Raw genomic sequence first — 20,095 nt, forward strand, 5'->3', positions numbered from 1 at the left:
TTTAATCTACAACCCACCATCACGACTGTTCACTTGGGGGGGGGGACGGGACGGGACTTTTACGTGTCGCGACGCGCTTTGTCCCGACAAGGAGGAAGCGGGGCGCGCGCAGGCGCGGCGGCGGGAAAGACATCGCGCATGCGCCCTGACCTTCCGCCTTCCGCCGCGTGAGGCGGCTCCCCCCCCCCGCCACAACGGTCGGTGAGGGGAGCCGGGCCGGGGCCGGGGGGAGCCGGGGCCGGGGCCGCCCCTTCGCTTGCCCGGGCCGGGCCGGGGAGCTCCGGCGCCTCCGCCCGCTCTCCCGCAGCCGGCCGCGGCGCTCCGGGCCCGGCGGGGGGTGTCCGCGGTGTTGGTGCTGTGAGAGTCGCGCCCGGAGCTGGCGTAGCGGGTATGGAATGAGCTGTTTTGTGCGGTTCTCGACCCTGTTTTCAGCGTTTAATGGATTTTATGTCTATTAATGTGGTTCGCGCGGCTGTGTCAGCTGGGGCTTGGGGGGGACGGGGCGCAGGGGTGCAAGTTCAACGCTGGAGAAGTCGGGTTTGCACATTAAAATGGCTTTTAGGCTTTAGTATACTGTTTTCCTATTATTTACCTCTCTTGGCAACAGCTTTCAGGTTTTAGGTCTATTATTTTCCTGTTCTTTAGCTCTGTTGACAACAGCTTGAAGGTGGGAAGCAAAGTGAAAGGGGTCACCTCTACTTCCCAGTCTGCCTGTCCCAGGGCATGTCTCAAGCTCTGTTGGCACGGCTGGTATTGCAATTGAACAGTTAAATTCAATTTATAATGTCTTACTTAACACCCAGTTCTGTGGCTTGCTTTTAAACAAGCACTTTCTCCACCATTCCTCACCCGGAAGGTGTCTGGGTTGGGATTTCGGGTTGTTGAGGGTCTCGCCGCCGTTGTTCAGGAGGCGAGGGTGAAGCATGGACTCCCTGGATCACATGCTGACGGACCCCCTGGAGCTGGGACCCTGCGGGGATGGAAACAGGACCCGCATCATGGAGGACTGCATGCTGGGGACCACCAGGGTCAGCCTGCCTGAGGACCTTCTGGAGGATGTGAGTAGTGCTGAGGTGCTTTATCTGCACAGAGCCTTGATGAGCAGCAGGGTTAATTCTCTCTTGTGGGGCTTAGAGCAAATGGGAAGGATGTTTCTGACTGTCCTGGAAAGGAACTTCAGCCTTGCTGTATCTGGAGGGGGCTACAAGGATGCAGAGAGGGACTGCATCAGGGACTGTAGCGACAGGATAAGGGGTGATGGGTTCAAACTGAAACAGGGGAAGTTTGGGTTAAATATAAGCTAGAAATTCTTCCCTGTGAGGATGCTGAGGCGCTGGCAGAGGGTACCCAGAGAAGCTGTGGCTGCCCCATCCCTGGCAGTGTTCAAGGCCAGGTTGGACACAGGGGCTTGGAGCAACCTGCTCTAGTGGAAGGTGTCCCTGCCCGTGGCAGGGGGTTGGAGCTGGATGAGCTTTAAGGTCCCTTCCAGTCCAAACCAGTCTGGGATTCTGATTGTATGAAAATTGTTTTTTAAAACTAGTCTGATACGTTCTTTTTCTAGTTAATTGTTAAATTGCCTCTGAGAAAGTACTGTTGGTTTTGAGTTTACTGTCTTGTTGCTATTAGTATCATTAATTTCCTTACCTTTCCTCTTCATGCCTGTTGTATTCTGCATTTGGTGAGACTGTCGTGACTTCTGTTATTTCACCACAGAAAGCCTTAAGGGCTAAAGAATTGTCCAGGACATTGACTCATTTTCTTCACTCTTATTTTTGGCCTTTTTTAGCCCGAGATCTTCTTTGAAGTTGTCAGCTTGTCTACGTGGCAGGAGGTGCTGACAGATGCTCAGCAAGAGCACCTGAAGAAATTCCTCCCTCACTTCCCCGAAAACAACCGGGAGCATCAGAACAAGCTCATCACCGCGTTGTTCAGCGGCGAAAACTTCCGCTTCGGGAACCCGCTGCACATCGCCCAGAAGCTTTTCCGTGGTCAGTGAGCGTAAGAAACACTGTGTGCTGCCAGGGTTAATTCCTCAGCTAGCGGCAAGGAACTCAAGTGCTTTTTACCTCTTCCAGATGGACACTTCAATCCTGAAGTGGTGAAGTACCGGCAGCTCTGTTTCAAGTCGCAGTACAAGCGGTACCTGAGCTCTCAGCAGCAGTACTTCTACCGACTGCTCAAGCAGATCCTCGCTTCCCGCAACGTGAGTGTCATCGCTGCTTAAACTGGAAGTTTAAACTGAAAGAGGAGAGATTTCGATTAGATATTAGGAAGCCCTTTACTATGAGGGTGAGATGAGCTCTGAGGCAGAAGCTCTTCCCTGTGAGGGTGCTGAGGCGCTGGCACAGGGTGCCCAGAGAAGCTGTGGCTGCCCCATCCCTGGCAGTGTTCAAGGCCAGGTTGGACACAGGGGCTTGGAGCAACCTGCTCTAGTGGAAGGTGTCCCTGCCCGTTGCTTTAAGGTCCCTTCCAACCCAAACCAGTTTGGGATTCTGTGCTTTCTTGTGTTTGGCAACAGATACGTTGGCTTCACAACAAAATGTCCTGGTATTTGTGCATTCACAATTCTCAGAGGTCTTTTCTTTCTGCTTTTTTTCCTGTGGTCCTTAGGAGAATACCAGAATTGTTGTTATGTTTGCAGATTTCAGGGTTTGAAACTCTCATAGCTCTTGGTTGTGTATAGCATCTTTTTTCCATGCCCACTTTGTCTCCTGTGTCCTGCATTTGCCCCTTTACACCTTGTCCTATTAACAAGTCATTCTGCCTTTGTTTTCTACTGTTTGTCATTCTGAAACAAGTGAGGTTGCCCAATATGTACTTGTATGAATTTCCCAGCTTTGCTGGGTACTGATATAGAATAGATACAAACCCCTGATTCTGATGCCCGTAAATCCCTGATCAAATCTTCCTCTGTGAATACTGTTCTCTGCTAACTGCTGACTGAAATGTGTTCATTGTAAATACTTGCCCACATCGTTTCTTTACACTTAGACATTGAAGCATGCAGGGTGTGTGGATGAGGAGGAACGTCTCTCTTTCCAAAACACCCCACAGTGATGTGGAAAAAAGAATATGGAACTATGTGGGAAGTTCATAGAATCACAGAATGGTTTGGGTTGGAAGGGACCTTAAACCCTGCCAGTTCTGGCAGGGACACCTTCCACTAGAGCAGGTTGCTCCAAGCCCCTGTGTCCAACCTGGCCTTGAACACTGCCAGGGATGGGGCAGCCACAGCTTCTCTGGGCAAAGTTATTTCCTCTGTAGCCATAAGGGGTAAAGTGTTTTCTTCAAAAGAGACAGTATTCCATGTCTGTGTTATGTATTTGACGTGGAAGCTGCAAAAGCTGGATTTCGGAGCTATGATTAGGTTCTTCTGAGCAGTCCAGGTACAGTGACAGGGAGGTATTGCCGTGTGTGCAGAGGAAGGTGTGGGAATTTCACCTTGCTTTTTCCTCCTTTTAATATTGGTCTAAAATGCTGGTCTTGAAATCGAGTGTGTGGCAGATGCTGATACTTCTTGAGGGCTACCTCATAAAGAACTGAGGTGCTTGCCACACACGTTAAACTTGCTGAAAGCAGGAGTTGAGCTTATCTGTTGTGGATTACAACACTGTGGCTGAGGCAACTAACATCACACGTATCTCATCTTCCAGTACTTGCTGGAATTGGCCAGGAAAGGAGGCCCTGAGATGACCATGAGGAGAAAGCATTTCTCACCCACCTATGACTCAGAAGAACGGGACAGACGGACACATCGGCGCTACTTGAAGATTCTGAGGGAAGTGAAAGAGGAGTGTGGAGATACCACCTTGTCTTCTGATGAAGAAGGTAATGCCCTGGATTGAGCTAGAGACTGGAGGTGTGAAGGGAGAAAGACAAATTTTGATGTGGGGACAATGTCTTTGATAGAAGGATGGAAACTGGACTCCAGTTTTATTGGCTGTGATAGCAGGATTAATGTAGATTGGTGTTAGGAATTGCAGAGGTAAATTAATTTCTCTGGTTTAGATCTAAGCTCCTGGCCTCCAAGTTCTCCATCACGTTGCCCAAGTCCACCAGTTCCCCTGAGAGTGATCCCCACATTGTCAACCTTGGACATGAAAACAGCAGGTGAGAACCAAACTAGGGTTGATACAGATTTAGGGGTGAAACTGACTTTGAGAGTCTGCAAGAATCAGTCTGAAAATCAGTGGTTTGATGGGAAATCTTGTAGTGCTTCGTTTTTAGTGTCCAAAGGAGATGGCTTTTCCAGTTTAACCTTGTTGGCTCTTCCTATTTAATCTTTTTCTCCTTGGAAGGCTACATTTTGTATAATGCTACTGATTTCTCTGTTACATGTTGCCTTTAATGTTTGAGGCATTAGCATCGTCTGGTTTGAAATATCTGGGTGTATGTGTTACTATGATCAAGGTTACTGTAATCAAGTCTGCAAACCCTTCATGTGGCACAGCTGGTTCTCGCTTCTTTTCACTTCCATATTTGCATCTGCAATGAAATCAGAGGAAGCAAGGAAGAAAGTATGGAAATAAACTGGTTGATTAAAAGAAATTTGAGTAAGGAAGATTTTATCATTGGAATGTGAGGATTGTTTGAAGTGGGAATGGCCAGAAAATGGCATTTTAAGAAGTCTCTTTCACTGTGCAAATAACCTCTGACTCTTTTTTCCTGGCAGACAAGATAGAAATTGGGGAGAGTGATGTGAAGATGATGCTGAAGAGGCACCATGAGAAACGAAAACGTCACCCTGTAAGATGCTATGAAGTTGGGGGAGTGGGACTGCATTTTACCTCTTAGTCTTCTATCTCTTAGCCACAGAGCTCAGGGTACTTGTGGGTGGCAAAAATGACTGCTACTTCTTTGGGGTGCATCCTTCAGCCCTTTATTGTAACCTGTATTTAGGTGTCATTGTATATATATGCAAATCCTGGTTATGCTTATCTGCTTAGAGGGATTTTGTCATTTTAGCTGGGTGTTTTGGAGAGACAAAATGTTGGATTTCAGGATTAGAAGCCTGCCTAACTTTTACTACAGTAACTAACTTCATAAGCTGATCCCAGCTAACTTTGGGGCACTTCAGAACTTGGGTTATCTTCTATACTCTTAGCTTCACACTTTGTCCTTTCCCAGTTTTCATTTCTATCCCGTTGTCCTGTGCAGGACCACCCTGATCTAGTTACGACAGACGTGACTCTTGAGGACATCATGACTCGAGTGAATGCTGGCAGGAAAGGTTCCTTAGCAGGTCAGTGCCTTGGGCACCAGAATTGTGCACCACAGGGTACCCTGTGTGTTGGAAAAGCTCAGCAGGGATCTAGTCTTGATGGATTGTTGTATCCTTTTGCTCTTCACAGAGCTGCTGACCATGCTGGGGTTGTGAGTTGTTCCATTTCAGTAGCTCACAGCCAACTGCAGTTCCCACTGAAGGTGCATTCAGCTAATTGATGACAGTTAATTTGTATCTCTGCTCTCAGCAGCTCCTTTGCCTTTCTAATTTCGTATAAAAACTAAAGGTTGTCTATTAAATCAGAGTGCATTGGAGTTTCGTGGAAAGATTCATGGAAATGATTGGGAAGGTGGAGTAAATGATGTGTGAATGGGTGCACACTACCTACATTTCTGAATGTATGTTTAAATATATAGTTTATGACTCTCATTGAAATATGCTAAGAAGCTTTATCATTAATCCTTCTTACCTTTTATATCTAAAGCTTTATTTGACCTTGCAACCCTCAAGAAAAAGGTAAAGGAAAAGGATGATAAGAAGAAAAAAAAGCTGAAGATGATTAAATCCGAGGTGGAAGATTTGGCTGACTCTCTTAGCAACACAGATGGGATCCCATCAATGTCTCAGGATCCTTCCCCCATCCCCTTGTCATCTGTCAAAGAGGAGTAAGTGCTTCAGAGGGCCCTGAGAGCCTGAGGGTGGAGAGAGCAGCAGATGTTGGAGCTCAGTTTTCTGTGGGACTTCTGTAGGGTTTGGTTTTGTGTAGCTTGTGAAATGTGTAGTTTTTATCTCTGTATATGAAGGTGAATATTTACTTGGGGAACTCACTCTGCTTGTGCTCTCTTTCATTCTCAGACCTCTTGAAGAGATGAAGCCATGCCTTGGAATAAATGAAATCTCTTCCAACTTCTTTTCCCTTCTTTTGGAGATACTGTACCTGGAAGGACCTGCTACTCTTTCTGTCGTAAGGAACCACCCACTTACCTAGGAACCTTTGCAGGGGATGGAGGGGTTTATGGCTGTGTAATGGTGATTCTTCTCCAGAGCTGTCCCACATTAAGATGTAGGTTACCTACTAAAGAGATGAAACCCTTTGGGAGTGCACACCACATCCTGGTGTGAACATAAATTTAGTCAGTTGAATCTAGAAGTCTTTCCATACCTGTTCGTTAGATACGTTCTGTATATGAAGGGCAGAGATGGTGGGGAAGTTTCTTCCCCTTTGTGCTGTCTGTTGTCCAAAATACCTTGTGATGGTTACTTGGAAAAGGTGATTATTTTCATACCTAAAAATGTTTTTGTCCCCTGGCTGTGTGTAGCTCTTTTGTTTTGTATTGAGACAGCCACAAAGTGTGAGATCTTCAATAGAGTATTTCTTTTTCTCTTCAGCTTGAAGATAAAGTCTTAGATTGGCAATCTTCTCCTGCCAGCGCACTAAATAACTGGTTCTCCTTTGCCCCTAACTGGTCTGAACTGGTGTTACCCGCCTTGCAGTACTTGACAGGTGACAGCAGAGGTGAGAATGGCTGCTAAAAACACTCATGGTGCTTGTACCTCAGTTCTAATCAGAGCTGGTTATATTATAGAATCATAGAATGCTTTGGGGTGGAAAGGACCTTAAGATCATCCCGTTCCAACCCCCTGCCGTGGCCAGGGACACCTCACACTAGACCAGGTTGCTCCAAGCCCCATCCAACTGCCAGGGATGAGGCATTTACTGCTTCTTCAGGCAACCTGTGCCAGCTCAAATCAACATTTAATTCATCACAACAATGAATCATTGTATTGTTGACAGTGTTTCTCTGGTAGGCTTCATGGCTGATATTTCTTGCTTGTGGTAGGCTTGTTTTGTGTGTGGATAGTAGATAAGACCCAGCTTGATTCCTGAGTATGCAAAAATGTGTGTGAAGGTGCCTCTGGACAGTTTATCCTGCTCAGATCACACACTTCAGGGGGGAGCTTTGAAACAGGAAGAAATTAGTTTCTTCCCAGTGCAAAGATGTGGTTGTCTTTGGAGATGGTAAAACAGAAACTAGATGATGCCTCGAGCAACCCCCTGGAAACAGGCTTTGACCTGGGGCTCAGGCTGCAGACGTTCCTTTCAAGCTAAATTATTCTGTGGTTCTCATTTGCTTAGTGGGGAGTTTTAAAAGGACAGACAGTGTAGATTGTAGTGGCCTTTGCAGCAGGAGTATTTGATGTTCTCTGTAACACTGGTGAATACTCTAAATCCTGAGTTCACTTCCCATGAGCCCAGGAATAGTCACCGTACCGTGACTGGTGTCTCACAGCATAAACAGGATCTCAATGAAAGGGTCATTATCCTGTTCTGTCCTTTTCTTGTGCTTGCACTGTTACTGTGAGATGTTTACCTCCCCTTTGGACAAGTATAAATGTAGAGCTGCCCTTCACTTGAAGTGCTTTATGTGTCATTATGAGTCTAACTCAACAGCTTACACTGCACCAGTAGGGTCTAGGGGGGTTGGAAGATAGTATGATGTCTCTGACACAGGCACTTTTCATTGCAGATGTTCCTTCCAGCTTCTCCCCTTATGTAGAATTCAAGGAGAAAACTCAGCAGTGGAAACTGCTTGGTGAGTATTTTATGTTCTTCTGTGATTTCAGCTCTAGTAAAGGCTTGTTGTTTTCTCCAGGACTTTACTTTGCAGACAGATCTGTTAGTTCATTGATTGGATCTTTTCCTTTAGCTGGGCAAAGATGTGTTTTGGATTTGAGGTTTTCTCAAGGCATTAGTATGAGCAGCAGACAGAGAATAGTGAGCAAAGGCACTGGGCTGTTTTTCTTTGTGTTGCTGACCTAACAGTAACACCCTTCAAATCTGAACACCTTCATGTTTTCCTTCTGTAGAGCATACCTTCTGGTTGTTCAGAGTAATCATTAATCCTTACAAATGAATTAAGCTTCTCTGTGGAGCAAACTGATACTGTTCCCCTTCTTAAAAGCAGAAACTAAAGAGCAAATTGCTAATCAATGTGCCCAGGCTTGTACTGACTGAATTACAGATGGCTTGTGGTTATGTTTGTTCATTTAGCTACTAGCAGAGTTTTCCATTCTTAACTATAACAATTCTAGTAATCATATCCATAGGCTTAAACTGGCAGAGATTTGGAGCCAGGAAGCAATTCCTCTGGTCCCTTTCACAGTTTTTGGTGGAGGTTATGTAGAAATGTATTTCTGCTCTTGGACTCAGTGACTGGAATTACTTTGGAGAGCAGGAACCATCTGCAAGTATTAGGTGGCTGTGGTTCCAACAGTGTCTTGCCCACTATGCAAGGAGTTGGAGCAGGGTCCTTTGTACCAACACAGGAGAGTAACAGGGTTTTAGCACCTTCCTAAGCCCTGGATGTCTTCAAGTATTGAAATTGGAGCATCTGTGGTGTGGGACATGCCTTGTGACTGGTGATACATAGAGGGGGGAAGGCAGTAGGAGGTGGCTTGGGAAGTACAAGCAACCAGCTTCATAACAAATAAAGGACTTATGTTTCCCATTTTCCCTGATTTCTTGGACTAGGTACATGCCAAGATCATGAGAAGGAGTTGGCAGCACTGTTTCAGCTCTGGTTGGAGACCAAAGACCAGACTTTTTTCAAAGTGAGTCAGAAACATTATCATCTTCCCCAGCACAAAACCTGACAGGGCTATAGCCAACACTGACATTTCTCTGCTTTCTGATAGGAAAATGAAGACAGCTCAGATGCCACCATGCCAATTCCCAGAGTGTAAGTAACTAATACTGCTTGGCAGCTTTTGCAGTGCAGCTGTGAAGTTTGGTCCTTGCTCCTCTGGATCTGAAGGGCTGGTTGCTTGAAGTGATTTCACATCATGGGGCAGGAGGGAACTTGATAGTGTGATGTTATAAATGCAGTAACTTCACAAAATCAACTGGTTTTCTCCAAGTTTGCAGATATTATCAGATCAAGCCTGTAATCTAACTTATGTCCTGATGAGGAGAGTATTTCCAGTCCTGGCTCACCTTCAGGTGGTGCCTAGAGCATATTTTAAGATCTCTGATTTATATTATCATCAGTGCTTTCAGAAAGTGGTCAGAAGGATTTGCAGAAAGCATGAGGTGACTAATCCTTTGGGATGTTCTTTGGGACTGTTGTTGCTCAGAACTGATGGTGACCTTTGTTTCAGAAGGACTGACTACGTAGTCCGACCTAGCACTGGAGAGGAGAAACGTGTGTTTCAGGAGCAGGTAAGAAGAGAATCCTCTTAATTTTAAATGCACATGTTGAAACAACTGGCCACTGAAGAGAAGTTGTATGGGATGGCAGTTTTATACTCTACACAAACTTTGTTAATGCAGAGTTTCTTCTGTCTTGAACCTTTCTATCTCCTATTCTGTCTCCCAGCATATGAGGATGGCTTGTGCCTAGAACTATTGAGCACTTAGGAGTACAAGCAGAAGACAAGTGGCCATAAGTGCACCCATGCACTTATTTATGTTCTATATCTTAGTAGATGCAAGTTGGAAAAACCTTGGAAATCTCTTTTACCGCATTCCAGGAGGAAGAAAGGGCTTGTTGTTGCTGGGGAAAGGGTGTTTGCTGGGCAGAAGGTGTATCTCTGGCACCTCTCCAGTCTGTGCAGCTGCTTAACAGTGAACCACATGTATTGCACCTGCACACTTTGGTTAGGTGGTGCTTTACCTTCTCCTTGAAGTAGTCTGTGATCCACAATAAGCTTATACAGTAGTGTTTGAGCCTTTAACTTTTAAAAAAGCTTTCTCTAGAGAATGGTAACAACTTAAATAGAAATGTGGCAGAAGCTTTAAGACTTTGCTCTTTATGTTTCCTGCTAAATTCAGTCCTCTTGTTCCCAAACACAGGAGCGTTACCGTTACAGCCAGCCCCACAAAGCTTTCACCTTCCGCATGCATGGCTTTGAGTCAGTTGTTGGTCCTGTGAAGGGGGTGTTTGACAAGGAAACCTCCTTAAACAAAGCCCGAGAGCATTCCCTCCTGCGCTCAGACCGACCAGCATATGTCACCATCTTGTCCCTTGGTAAGGTGATGGCCAGGAAAAGGTGTTTAAAAATGAGAGAGGCTCCTTGACTCCCCCCAGAATGAGTTTAGGAATCCGTATTATAAAGAGAAACAGTGGGCAGACTGGGACACAAGGGAGGAAGAAATAAATCACGTGGAATAGAGGTGATGAGGTTCTTCACTGTGAGAGTGGTGAGGCAAGAGCCTTGGGTGACATGGTCTAGTGTGAGGTGTCCCTGCCCATGGCAGGGGGTTGGAACTGAATGATCTTAAGGTCCTTTCCAACCCAAACCATTCAATGATTCTGTGAAGTGCTGGGAGCAGGAATAACTAGAAAAGAAAGCATCTGTATGCTGCTGTTGATCTGAGAGAAAATGGGAAGTGGAGAAGAGGGCCCATGGGGCTGGCTGAAGCCAAGGCTCACATAACTGGAAGACAACAAGTGGTGGTTTCGTTTCCCTGTTGTGAAGTCATTCTGGGGTTCAGTTCCCAAGTTCACCACTCCAAGCACAAAGCTGGCACAGTGGATGTACTTTAAAAAGGTCCTTTATAATCTCTGCTCATACCTCTGAGGGATCACGGGGGCTAAATGTTAGTGAGCAAGAGGGCACTGTGACAGCAGGGCTAAGAAAGCAATACCCAAATGTATCTGCTGAAGTACCTGAATACAGCTGCAAGTTTTAAGCTCTGACTTTGTGTTTTAGTTCGTGATGCTGCTGCTCGTCTTCCTAATGGAGAAGGAACTCGTGCTGAAATATGTGAGCTGCTGAAAAATTCCCAGTTCTTAGCTCCTGATGTCACAAGTGCTCAGGTGAGTTGGTTTTATGTCTGGCCTCGGACAGATTCTCCTTTAACAACACTGCACGGACCCAGGCAGTGTTCAGTGGCTAAGGCTTGATGAGTTTTGTTCTGCTTTGATTAGGAAAAGGGCGCTATGTACTACTCTGTGCTGCTGCAAATCTGCACCAAACTCAGGCCGATGAAAAACCAGCTAGAAAAGCCACAGAATTAACACTGTGCCATCAGAAACAGTTCAGAAACAGCTGATTTTCAGAGCTTTCAGCTTTGGTGGAAGCTCCATTTAACCCAAGGTGGCAAACAGCAGCCTGTGCTGCTACTCTCAGTCAGTTCTTCCTCAGATGAGAACTGCTAGCAGCTTACTGAGGTTTTACTTTGCTGTTTGTGACTTTTGGCTTGCCCAAGCAGGGACATAATTCTGTGAATCCTGCACTTTCAGGTTAATACTGTGGTTAGTGGTGCTCTGGATCGATTACACTACGAGAAAGATCCCTGTGTGAAATACGACATCGGACGCAAGCTGTGGATCTACCTGCACCGGGACAGGAGTGAGGAAGAGTTTGGTGAGTCTGGCTTGGTGATACCTTAAGAATTGAATGTGTTTATAAATCTCTTGAGCTGCTTCAGCTGGATGATGGACACTAATCTGTCAGTCTAGCTTTTTTCTCTATCACTTTGCTCATGTTAGCCCTTCAGCACTTAAAGCCAGTCTTCAAGAGCAGTGTGTCAGTTTGAAGTACTTCTATGTAAAATAGAACCCTCTGTACAATGTATGTCCATTCACAGGTTCTTGTGTGTCTTATTTTCAGCCTTTTTTAGCTAACTGTGCTTGATATTTTTACTCTGCACTATTGCATGACTGTGTGTGTTTAGTTTCTTGTCTGAAGATGAACTTACATTTCTGAACTGGCCTCTCTTAAATCAGTTTGCTCGTGTCCAGGAGCTCTAACCATTCATTTGGATTTGCAGAACGGATCCACCAGGCTCAAGCTGCTGCAGCAAAGGCCAAGAAGGCTCTTCAGCAGAAGCCAAAACCTCCAGCTAAAATGGTAAATCAGGTTTGCACAAATGCTTTGGGGATTGGGAAGGAGATATGGGCTTCATTTAATCCCTAAATTCTGCATCCCTAGTGGCTGGTGAAAATCACACATTCGAGTTATTGATTCATTATGTGTATGAATGTCAGTGTTGGTCTAGCACCAGTACACAAAGCGAAGAGGGAAAGAGGGAGCTTTGCTCCTCCAGCTCCCACTGTTATCCTCATTGATGTCAACAGAAAGGTCAACGGAATTCATTTGTGCTCCTTATTTTAGGGATGGTCTTTCAGATCTCATGTTGAGGTTAATCTGCAGCAGAGTCTGTGAAACACATTTTCTGCTCTCCCCCTTTCTGTGCTGAAGCTGTCAGGGTTTGGATGTCTTTTTGTTGGTTTTGCTATCAAATATCAGTAAAGTAATTGCTGTTGGCATATTAACCAAGGTGGAAATCTGCACTTTATGAACGTTTGTCACAGCTGAGATGCACTTTTCCCTGAGAACAGGAGCAGCCAAATGCACCAACCCACTTGTGGCTGCAGTTGAGGATGGCAGACGTGTGAGGTCAGGATATGGCACTGGGGCATCATTCATAGCCATACAGAGCTCAGCTTAAAGTGCTCAGCTCACTCAAACCCGGTTTTTGTGAAGACCTTCACTCTGGACATGGTTTCTTTGCAGAAGTCTAGCAGCAAGGAGAGCTCAGTGAAAGCAGTCCCCAGCAGCACATCCGAGCCCAGTCAGCTGAGCCTGAGTGACTCCAGCATGCCACCAACTCCTGTGACTCCCGTGACACCGACTGCACCAGCATTACCAGCAACACCTATTTCACCCCCTCCAGTGTCTGTGGTTAGCAAGAGCATATCTAGTGCTGCATCAGAGCCAGCAAAACCCAGCCAAAGGTATTTCTGCTGTCTCGTACATCACTTGTGAATGTTGCTGCTCCTTTCTCAGTCATTTCCTGCTTCTTTGCTCACCTACTGGCTTTGTCTTTCCCATAGTGTTCTTCTGGTATCATCCCCTACCATGCCACAGCTCGGGACCTTGCTTTCCACAGCCCAGAGCTCACAGCCTGGGCCACAGCCACCTCCTGCCCGGGTGGTCAGTCACACCACGTCCTCAGGGCTGCCCCAGGTCCGGGTGGTCACTGCCCAATCCAGCCTCCCAGCCGTGTCCCAGCAAGCCCCAGTGGTAACCCAGCAGCAGCAGCCTACATCAGTGCCTCAAATCCGTGTTCCAGCTACAGCCACACAAACCAAAGTGCTCCCTCAGGTGAGTTTGGCTGCATGGAAGTGGTGAGTAGCTCTGACTTCTCATCTTGACTCCTTCTAGTGTTTTGGTGTGGTGGTTTTCACTTGGAGTGAGCAGTACAGTAAAAAAGTCCATAGAACTTGCAAGCTAAGGCACAATATAAAGAATAATTAAGACTGTTAATATTGTGTTAGTCCACTCACAGGCTGCCTGTGTGTCTTGCTGTAGGCAGTGATGACTCTCCCAGTGAAAACTCAAACCAGCCCAGTGCAGGTGCAAAGACCAGGAAGCTCCGTGACAAGACAGACGGGCATCACTGTGACAGGACTGTCTGCAGCGCCCAGTCCTGCTGTCAAGCCAGTAACCAGCTCTCCAGGCAGTTCTGCAACAAGCACCTCCTCCACCACTGTCATCCAGAATGTGGCTGGCCAGAATATCATCAAGCAGGTGAGAGGGAGAGACAAGGAATTGGGCTCTGAGACCCAGTTGCTTCCTGTTTGTCATGACAGATGTGACAGCAGATGTGAAAAGATAAAGCTGTAGTGAGCCACAGTGCTGTATGAGTTGATTTACCATGCAGATTTAGGTAGTTGTTGGTCTGGTGTATTAGAGCCTGTACTGTATAGAGTACAGGTGTGTCCTGGTTTTGGCTGGGATATTGTTAATTTTCCTCCTAATAGCTGGTGTTTTGGCTTTAGTCTGAGGATAATGTTGATAACGTGTTATCAGTGTGTTAGTGCAGGTTCTTTAATTAACCATCCTCAGATGTTGATCTGTCCTTCATCTTGTTTGGAAAAGAAATCAGCTCCACAGTATTCCAGATTGTGTATGGTTTTGGGAATGCCATCTGATAGTCAGCCAAAACTGTTTTCAGCAGCATACCTGAGTGCTGGCATCATTCTGCTTCAGCGCAGATGGGAGCAGACACCATCCTATAGGGAAGTTCTACTTGGGCTGCATCCTGGTTTGCTACAGCCGTTGCTCTGGTCTCTTCCAGGTGGCTATCACAGGGCAACTTGGCATGAAGGCCCAGGCTGGAAGTGGCATCCCTCTCACAGCGACCAATTTTCGGATCCAGGGGAAGGATGTGTTGCGCCTCCCCCCGTCCTCCATCACCACAGATGCCAAGGGCCAGACTGTGCTGCGCATCACCCCGGACATGATGGCCACGCTGGCCAAATCTCAGGTCACCACTGTCAAACTGACTCAGGACCTCTTCACAGCAGCTGCAGGAAGCAGCACCAGTGGGAAAGGCATCTCTGCAACCTTGCACGTGACATCCAATCCTGTCCAGGCTGCTGATTCTCCAGCCAAGACGAGCACGGCCACTTCTGCTTCTTCCAGCCCAGCTGGCAGCACAGTGGTTAAAGTGACTCCTGACTTAAAGACTGCAGAGCCAACAAGCTCTGCTTTCCGACTGATGCCTGCGCTGGGCATGACCGTGGCAGATCAGAAGAGCAAAGCCATCACTACAGTGGCATCCACCGAGGCCAAGCCAGCTGCTACCATAAGAATCGTGCAGGGGCTGGGGGTGATGCCCCAAAAAGCTGGGCAGACTATTACTGTAGCTACTCACACTAAGCAAGCACCCTCCTCCTCAGCAGTAAGCGTGCCTGGCACAGTCCATACCTCAGCTGTCTCCTTACCAACCATGAGTGCCACAGTGTCCAAAGCAGTTGCTGTGGCCTCGGGAGCTGCTGGGACACCCATAACTATAGGCACAGGAGCCACTGCTGTGCGGCAGGTACCCGTCAGCACCACAGTTGTATCTACATCCCAGGCAGTAAGTAATGCTAACCTTTTCCTGGAGGTGGGTGAGAAAGGGCAATGCTGAAATGTGGTTTGGGTCTAAAACCCATCCACAAAGCACTGTGGAGGCTGGGTCTGTAACTAGTTTTGTGGTGCTGGAATTAGAGCTAAATGCTGAATGACCACGAAACAGTCAGCTGTGTCTTCCCTTCCGTCTGAAATAAACTTTGCTCCTCTGTACCTTGTGCAGCTCAGCCTTGCACCTCCGAAATCATTTCCTTTGGAATGGTGCCGGAACTACAAGTGCTTGTTACTCATATTAACCTCTTTTTGCCAATTTCCCCATGTAATGCCATTTTAATGCCCAGAGCAGAAGGCACCATAAATTGTATCATGAAAGCAGCATTACGACAGCTTCCTAAGGGTAAAAGTCATGGATACAATGAGCCTTTCCAGAGAAATACTGTGTGCCAAGATGCTGCAGGTTTTTAGGGCTGTGAAGATGGAGGTGAATTGCAATGAGCCTGAAATGGAGCACAGGTTCCCTCAGCAAAGCTGCTGTTGGTTTCTACTCCCAGGGCTCCTAAAATGCAAATTGAGCAGTAATAATTGCATGTTGTCGAGCAGTTTCTATGCTAAATGTCTCATGGCTCCTCATGTGTTCTTCAACTTCTCTAGGGGAAGCTACCAGCACGAATAACAGTGCCTCTGTCAGTGATCAGCCAGCCAGTGAAAGGCAAGAGCGTGGTGACTGCCCCCATCATCAAGGGCAACCTTGGGGCCAAGTGAGTATTTTGCACCTGGTAGTTTTGCTTTAGAAATAGGCCAAGGAATGTCTGTGTTCAGCAGGTTCCTGGGGAATAGAAGGTGGAATAGACCTACAGGCTGTTAGTAGGTCCATTGGCTGCAAGAACTGAAGGAATATGGTGTCTGGCAATGAGAACAGTCTTTGTTTAGGTGCCCTGAGACATACACTAGCAAATACACTGAAGAAAAGTTGATCTTTGCCTTGAAACCAGCTATTAGATTAGTTCTGTGTGTTGGAGCAAGAGTTAGCCTGGTGACATACCTAAAAACACATGTAAACTGAAGCCATCTCTGCTAAAGAAACCGGGGAAGTGGGAACTGCCTCAGTGAAAATCCCTCTGGCATTCAGATATGGAAGTCTTTTCCTTTATTCTTCCATGAATTCTGGTCGTGTCTCCCTTAGCTAATATTTGAAGGCAGAATTCTTCCTGCTTGGCTATTTCTATGTTCCTTCAGAAGGGCTGTGGTCAGATCAGAGTAACCCAGTGATGTGCATGGTGCAGAACTGGAGTTTAATTCATGTGATAAAGTAATTACAATAGTGATAAACTTGTCACTTGTTTTTTGGCCAGTTTTGTGGGGAAAACACTACTTAAAATCATTAACAAATTAGCTAAGTAACTTCCATCTCCTAGCAAGTGAAGAACAGCTTGTGAATGTGAAAGATCTGCTGTGCTGTTCACTAACCATTCCAAATTCTCCTTCCTTAGCATCAGTGGATTAGGAAGAAATATCATCCTGACTACGATGCCAGCAGGGACAAAACTGATCGCTGGGAACAAGCCTGTGAGTTTCCTGACTGCACAGCAGCTCCAGCAGCTCCAGCAGCAAGGCCAGGCCACGCAGGTAATGGCAGCTGCACTGAGGATTAGTATTTGCTTTATTAGGATTTAGCATTTCCATGAGGATTTTACACTTTGACATGTGGGGTTCCATAAAAGCACAGGTAGGCAGCAGTAGTGTCTGCATTAAGCATGTGCAGTGCATCACCTCCTTTACCTTTTCTCCATCCACATATGGTTTTTGAAGTATAATGAAAGTAAACCCAAAACTCCTGTCAGATGTTCCCAACTGCTTGAAGGATTGTTTCTATACATACTTTGGCTTCTATGGGTCACCATTTCTTGAAGAAACCACATCACTGCCTCGGTATCCATCTTAGTATTTGGAAACTTAAGTGTTCTGTAATTCCAAAGATTTAATCTTCATTGATTGCTGCTAGAAACAAGTCTGATAAGTGAACTCTCCAATGGATCCAAGGCCTTCCTTAGAAACCTTGTAAAAGCAGCTGACATGTAGGTTTTTATTCCAGCTAGTTTTTAGGTCTTCAACTCTAATCCTGCAATCTCTTCCCACCATCCCCCATGAGCAGTGGATGGAGTGATCTCCTTGTGACAGATTGTGTTCTTGATGTGTTTTGGTGCTTGATCTTGTTCATTGAAGTGAATGTTTGCTGGCAGCAGAAGCAGATGATGTGCTTCAGAGCGTGACAAGAGTGCAGTGTGTCACCAGGTTGTTCTTGACATGAGTTGAGCTTTTCCCTTTCTGTTTCAAACAGGTGCGGATTCAAACAGTTCCAGCCTCCCACCTCCAGCAGGGAACAGTGTCTGGCTCCACTAAAGCAGTTTCCACTGTGGTTGTGACAACAGCTCCATCTCCAAAACAGACCCAAGACCAGCTATGAACACTGGTTAGAAAACGGATCGCTGTCCAAGAGCTTCCCTGAGACCACTGTCACCCTCCAGCCCAGCACCCAAGACAACTTAACCACAGCCATGGCTAGGGATGGGACTGGATTCTGTCACGTTGCCTGTCTGCAGTCAGCATTTTGATGTCTAGGTAGAAATTCCACAGCAAGAGATGCTGTACCTACAAAACAAAATGGTTCAGTTGGGATCCATAAAGCCAAGTTCGGTGGCATTGATTGTTTAAGGAACATCTGCCTTTCCTTTGGTCTCTTCCCATCTGAGGGGCTTTTTGTGAATAGCATTTCTATGCAGTGTGGGTTGTAGACAAAGCACATGATCTTGGGCCTTCCTTAACCAGGGAAATATGTTTGGAAGGGGTTAATCAGTGGCTTTTCAGATTCCTCAAGAAGATGCTCCTTTTGCTGGAGTCAATAGAGGTGACTTAGGCTGGTGGCTCAGGCACCAGTTTGTAACATAGCCAGGAAGTATATCCCTAATGCGTTCAGCATCCTATTTATGGACCTTTAAAGTACCTCTCCCCAATCCCTGAGCTCAAACTCCTTTGAACAGATCCTGCTTCCATGTCAAAGTTCTGTCAAAGGCAGGGTGAGAGTCAAGACGGTTTTTGCTGTAATAGAGCGAGTAACCATGGGGAGGAGTGAGGAGTGGAGGAGATACAGGAAGTCATGGGGTGAGCAAGTCTGTCAGCAAATGCAGTGGAAAGGAAAATGTTCCCCAGAAGCATCCTCCTTTACTTTTCTTCAACAAATAAACCCTTTTCTCAGTCAAAAAAGACTGTAGCTGGTTATAAAAGTATGGCATATGCTTTCAGCTCTACCCAGAGTGTAGTATCTGGGACTTGGAATATTTTAACCCATGATCCTGGCCTTTAGTTTTGTTTTTACCTTTGCAATTTTATCTCTATGTAAATTTGTTTGAATTTTGCACATCCCAGAGATGAATTTGTGGCTGTTCTGACATGTCCTTGAAGCTTTCTTGGCATGAGATCAGAAGATGTGTTGGACCAGGAGAAGAATAAAGGTGCAGAAAGCCTCACAGATCTCTCTGCCACCTCCTTTTGGTTTTGTACAGCTTGGTTTTGTGTACAATGGTTGTCGAGCTTGCCAAGGGCTAATAGATTGTCCATCTTCTCTGTAAGATGGTTTTTAACCTGATTTCTCTTGTAGTCTTTTTTTTACCTGTGTGGTTTGCTCTGAATTATGTGTTCTTGAATAGATCTATTGAAAGAACCCAGTCTTGGTGTTCAGCACTCTCCCAGTGCTGGGCTGGGGCTGTGTCCTGCACAGTATCTAACCTACTTCAGGGGTAGGTTGGAGGAAATGGGCTATTTCAGTAAAGAAAGAGATAGCTGGCTGCAAGGATGGAATAAGCAGAGCACATCAGTACAACATTTGAAAGCAAGCACTTGAATTATGGTTCAAACACCTCAGGAACAGAATTTGGAGTGATAAAGGTTTTCTGAGCCTATCTGTCAGATTTTGTACCTTTTTTGTACATATAACTATCAACTAAGGAGACAGCAGAAGGGCTGTGGTTTGGGAGGGAAGTGAGAATGTTCTTAAGTCCTTTTAGTTGTGAAGTTAAGAAATCAAAGAGATGACAAGTGACTTCCTGATATGTAAAAGAGCCCCTCTGAATTCAAAACATAATGAAGATAATCCCACTATGGTACTTCTGTCCATAACTAATAAAGTTCATCAATGTCCAAACCTACCATCAAGTGCTGAAGGATGGCTACAGTGTGAAACCCCTTAAATGTGAATCCTCCTGTGAATTTGTCACTGGACACAGGAAGCTTTGGCAGTATTAAGCTTAGAACAAGAAACCTGTATTTAATGCCATGAGCTTAGTGCATCTCAGATGCTGCTGCTGCTTGGAAGAGTCCTGCAGTTCAGGACTGTTGCTAAGCCTGGTTGTAAACCTGTGAGCAACCTTTGCTGGTTCACTTTAGCCTGTTCTCTTATGCTTTTGAAGTCTGTGTTCTTTGGGGAAAGAGCATCAGTCACTGTGGGGCTTCTTATTCCAAATGGCTCCATGCTGGATTAGATGGGATATATGTAGCCCCAACTTCCAAGCACAAAGAAAAGCCTGTTCTGTGGCTCAGCTACCACCCTCTGATGAGTTGCTTCCACTCAGGTTGAAAAATAACCCTTAAGCTACTACAGGTAAAGAGCTCTAGTGTTTAATAAGTAACCTTTAACTAGTACACAGCAGGCTGAAGGGCACTGAGGGGCTTGAGTTACTTGTTTGGTGCATGCTGTGTCTGGATGAGGGAATATTTAAGCTGAGCTTGAGTGTTAAGTGTATTTAAGCTGAATTTAAGCGTTGCAGGTGGTGTTTGCTCCGATGTCCTCTCGCTCTGGAGACTGAAAGCTGTTGTGGAGTACTGCAGGGAGCGTGCATGAAGAGGAAGAAAGCCTAGAGGCAGTATTGTACTGACATCACCCATTCTCCAGCCTGACACTAAAGGGCATTTCAGTCTGATGCATCATTGCTGTTAACCTTTCACAGTTAA

General features: G+C 46.0%; 1 protein-coding gene across 4 annotated transcripts; it reads left to right on the plus strand.

Moving 5' to 3' along the window:
* The first annotated feature begins 172 nt into the window (after nucleotides 1-172).
* NFRKB (nuclear factor related to kappaB binding protein) lies at nucleotides 173-18,734 on the plus strand. 4 transcript variants are annotated; one of them, XM_030505563.2, is made up of 26 exons: nucleotides 173-388; nucleotides 908-1,058; nucleotides 1,787-1,988; nucleotides 2,076-2,203; nucleotides 3,654-3,828; nucleotides 4,009-4,110; nucleotides 4,673-4,746; nucleotides 5,158-5,242; nucleotides 5,709-5,889; nucleotides 6,080-6,188; nucleotides 6,614-6,740; nucleotides 7,753-7,818; nucleotides 8,757-8,836; nucleotides 8,921-8,964; nucleotides 9,383-9,443; nucleotides 10,077-10,251; nucleotides 10,937-11,043; nucleotides 11,470-11,593; nucleotides 12,000-12,079; nucleotides 12,746-12,966; nucleotides 13,066-13,336; nucleotides 13,544-13,762; nucleotides 14,313-15,098; nucleotides 15,743-15,849; nucleotides 16,582-16,717; nucleotides 17,430-18,734. In XM_030505563.2, the coding sequence occupies exons 2-26, from the start codon at nucleotides 924-926 to the stop codon at nucleotides 17,553-17,555; spliced, it is 3,921 nt and encodes a 1,306-aa protein (XP_030361423.1). In that variant the 5' UTR covers nucleotides 173-388; nucleotides 908-923; the 3' UTR covers nucleotides 17,556-18,734. The 4 variants fall into 4 exon arrangements, with proteins under 4 accessions (XP_030361423.1, XP_030361424.1, XP_030361422.1 ...); XM_030505564.1 differs by having other exon boundaries at nucleotides 296-388; nucleotides 857-1,058; XM_030505562.1 differs by lacking the exon at nucleotides 173-388 and having other exon boundaries at nucleotides 545-1,058.
* Nucleotides 18,735-20,095: the final 1,361 nt, after the last annotated feature.

This window comes from Strigops habroptila, chromosome 17, assembly GCF_004027225.2.
Source record: "Strigops habroptila isolate Jane chromosome 17, bStrHab1.2.pri, whole genome shotgun sequence".
Taxonomy (NCBI): domain Eukaryota; kingdom Metazoa; phylum Chordata; class Aves; order Psittaciformes; family Psittacidae; genus Strigops; species Strigops habroptila.

Bases quoted from the DNA above. Each gene is read 5' to 3' on its own strand.
- NFRKB (XM_030505563.2), top strand. From the start codon at position 924: ATGGACTCCCTGGATCACATGCTGACGGACCCCCTGGAGCTGGGACCC. The intron at 12,967-13,065 runs GTATTTCTGCTG...TCTTTCCCATAG, and splicing joins CCAGCAAAACCCAGCCAAAG to TGTTCTTCTGGTATCATCCC. The intron at 13,763-14,312 runs GTGAGAGGGAGA...GGTCTCTTCCAG, and splicing joins GCCAGAATATCATCAAGCAG to GTGGCTATCACAGGGCAACT.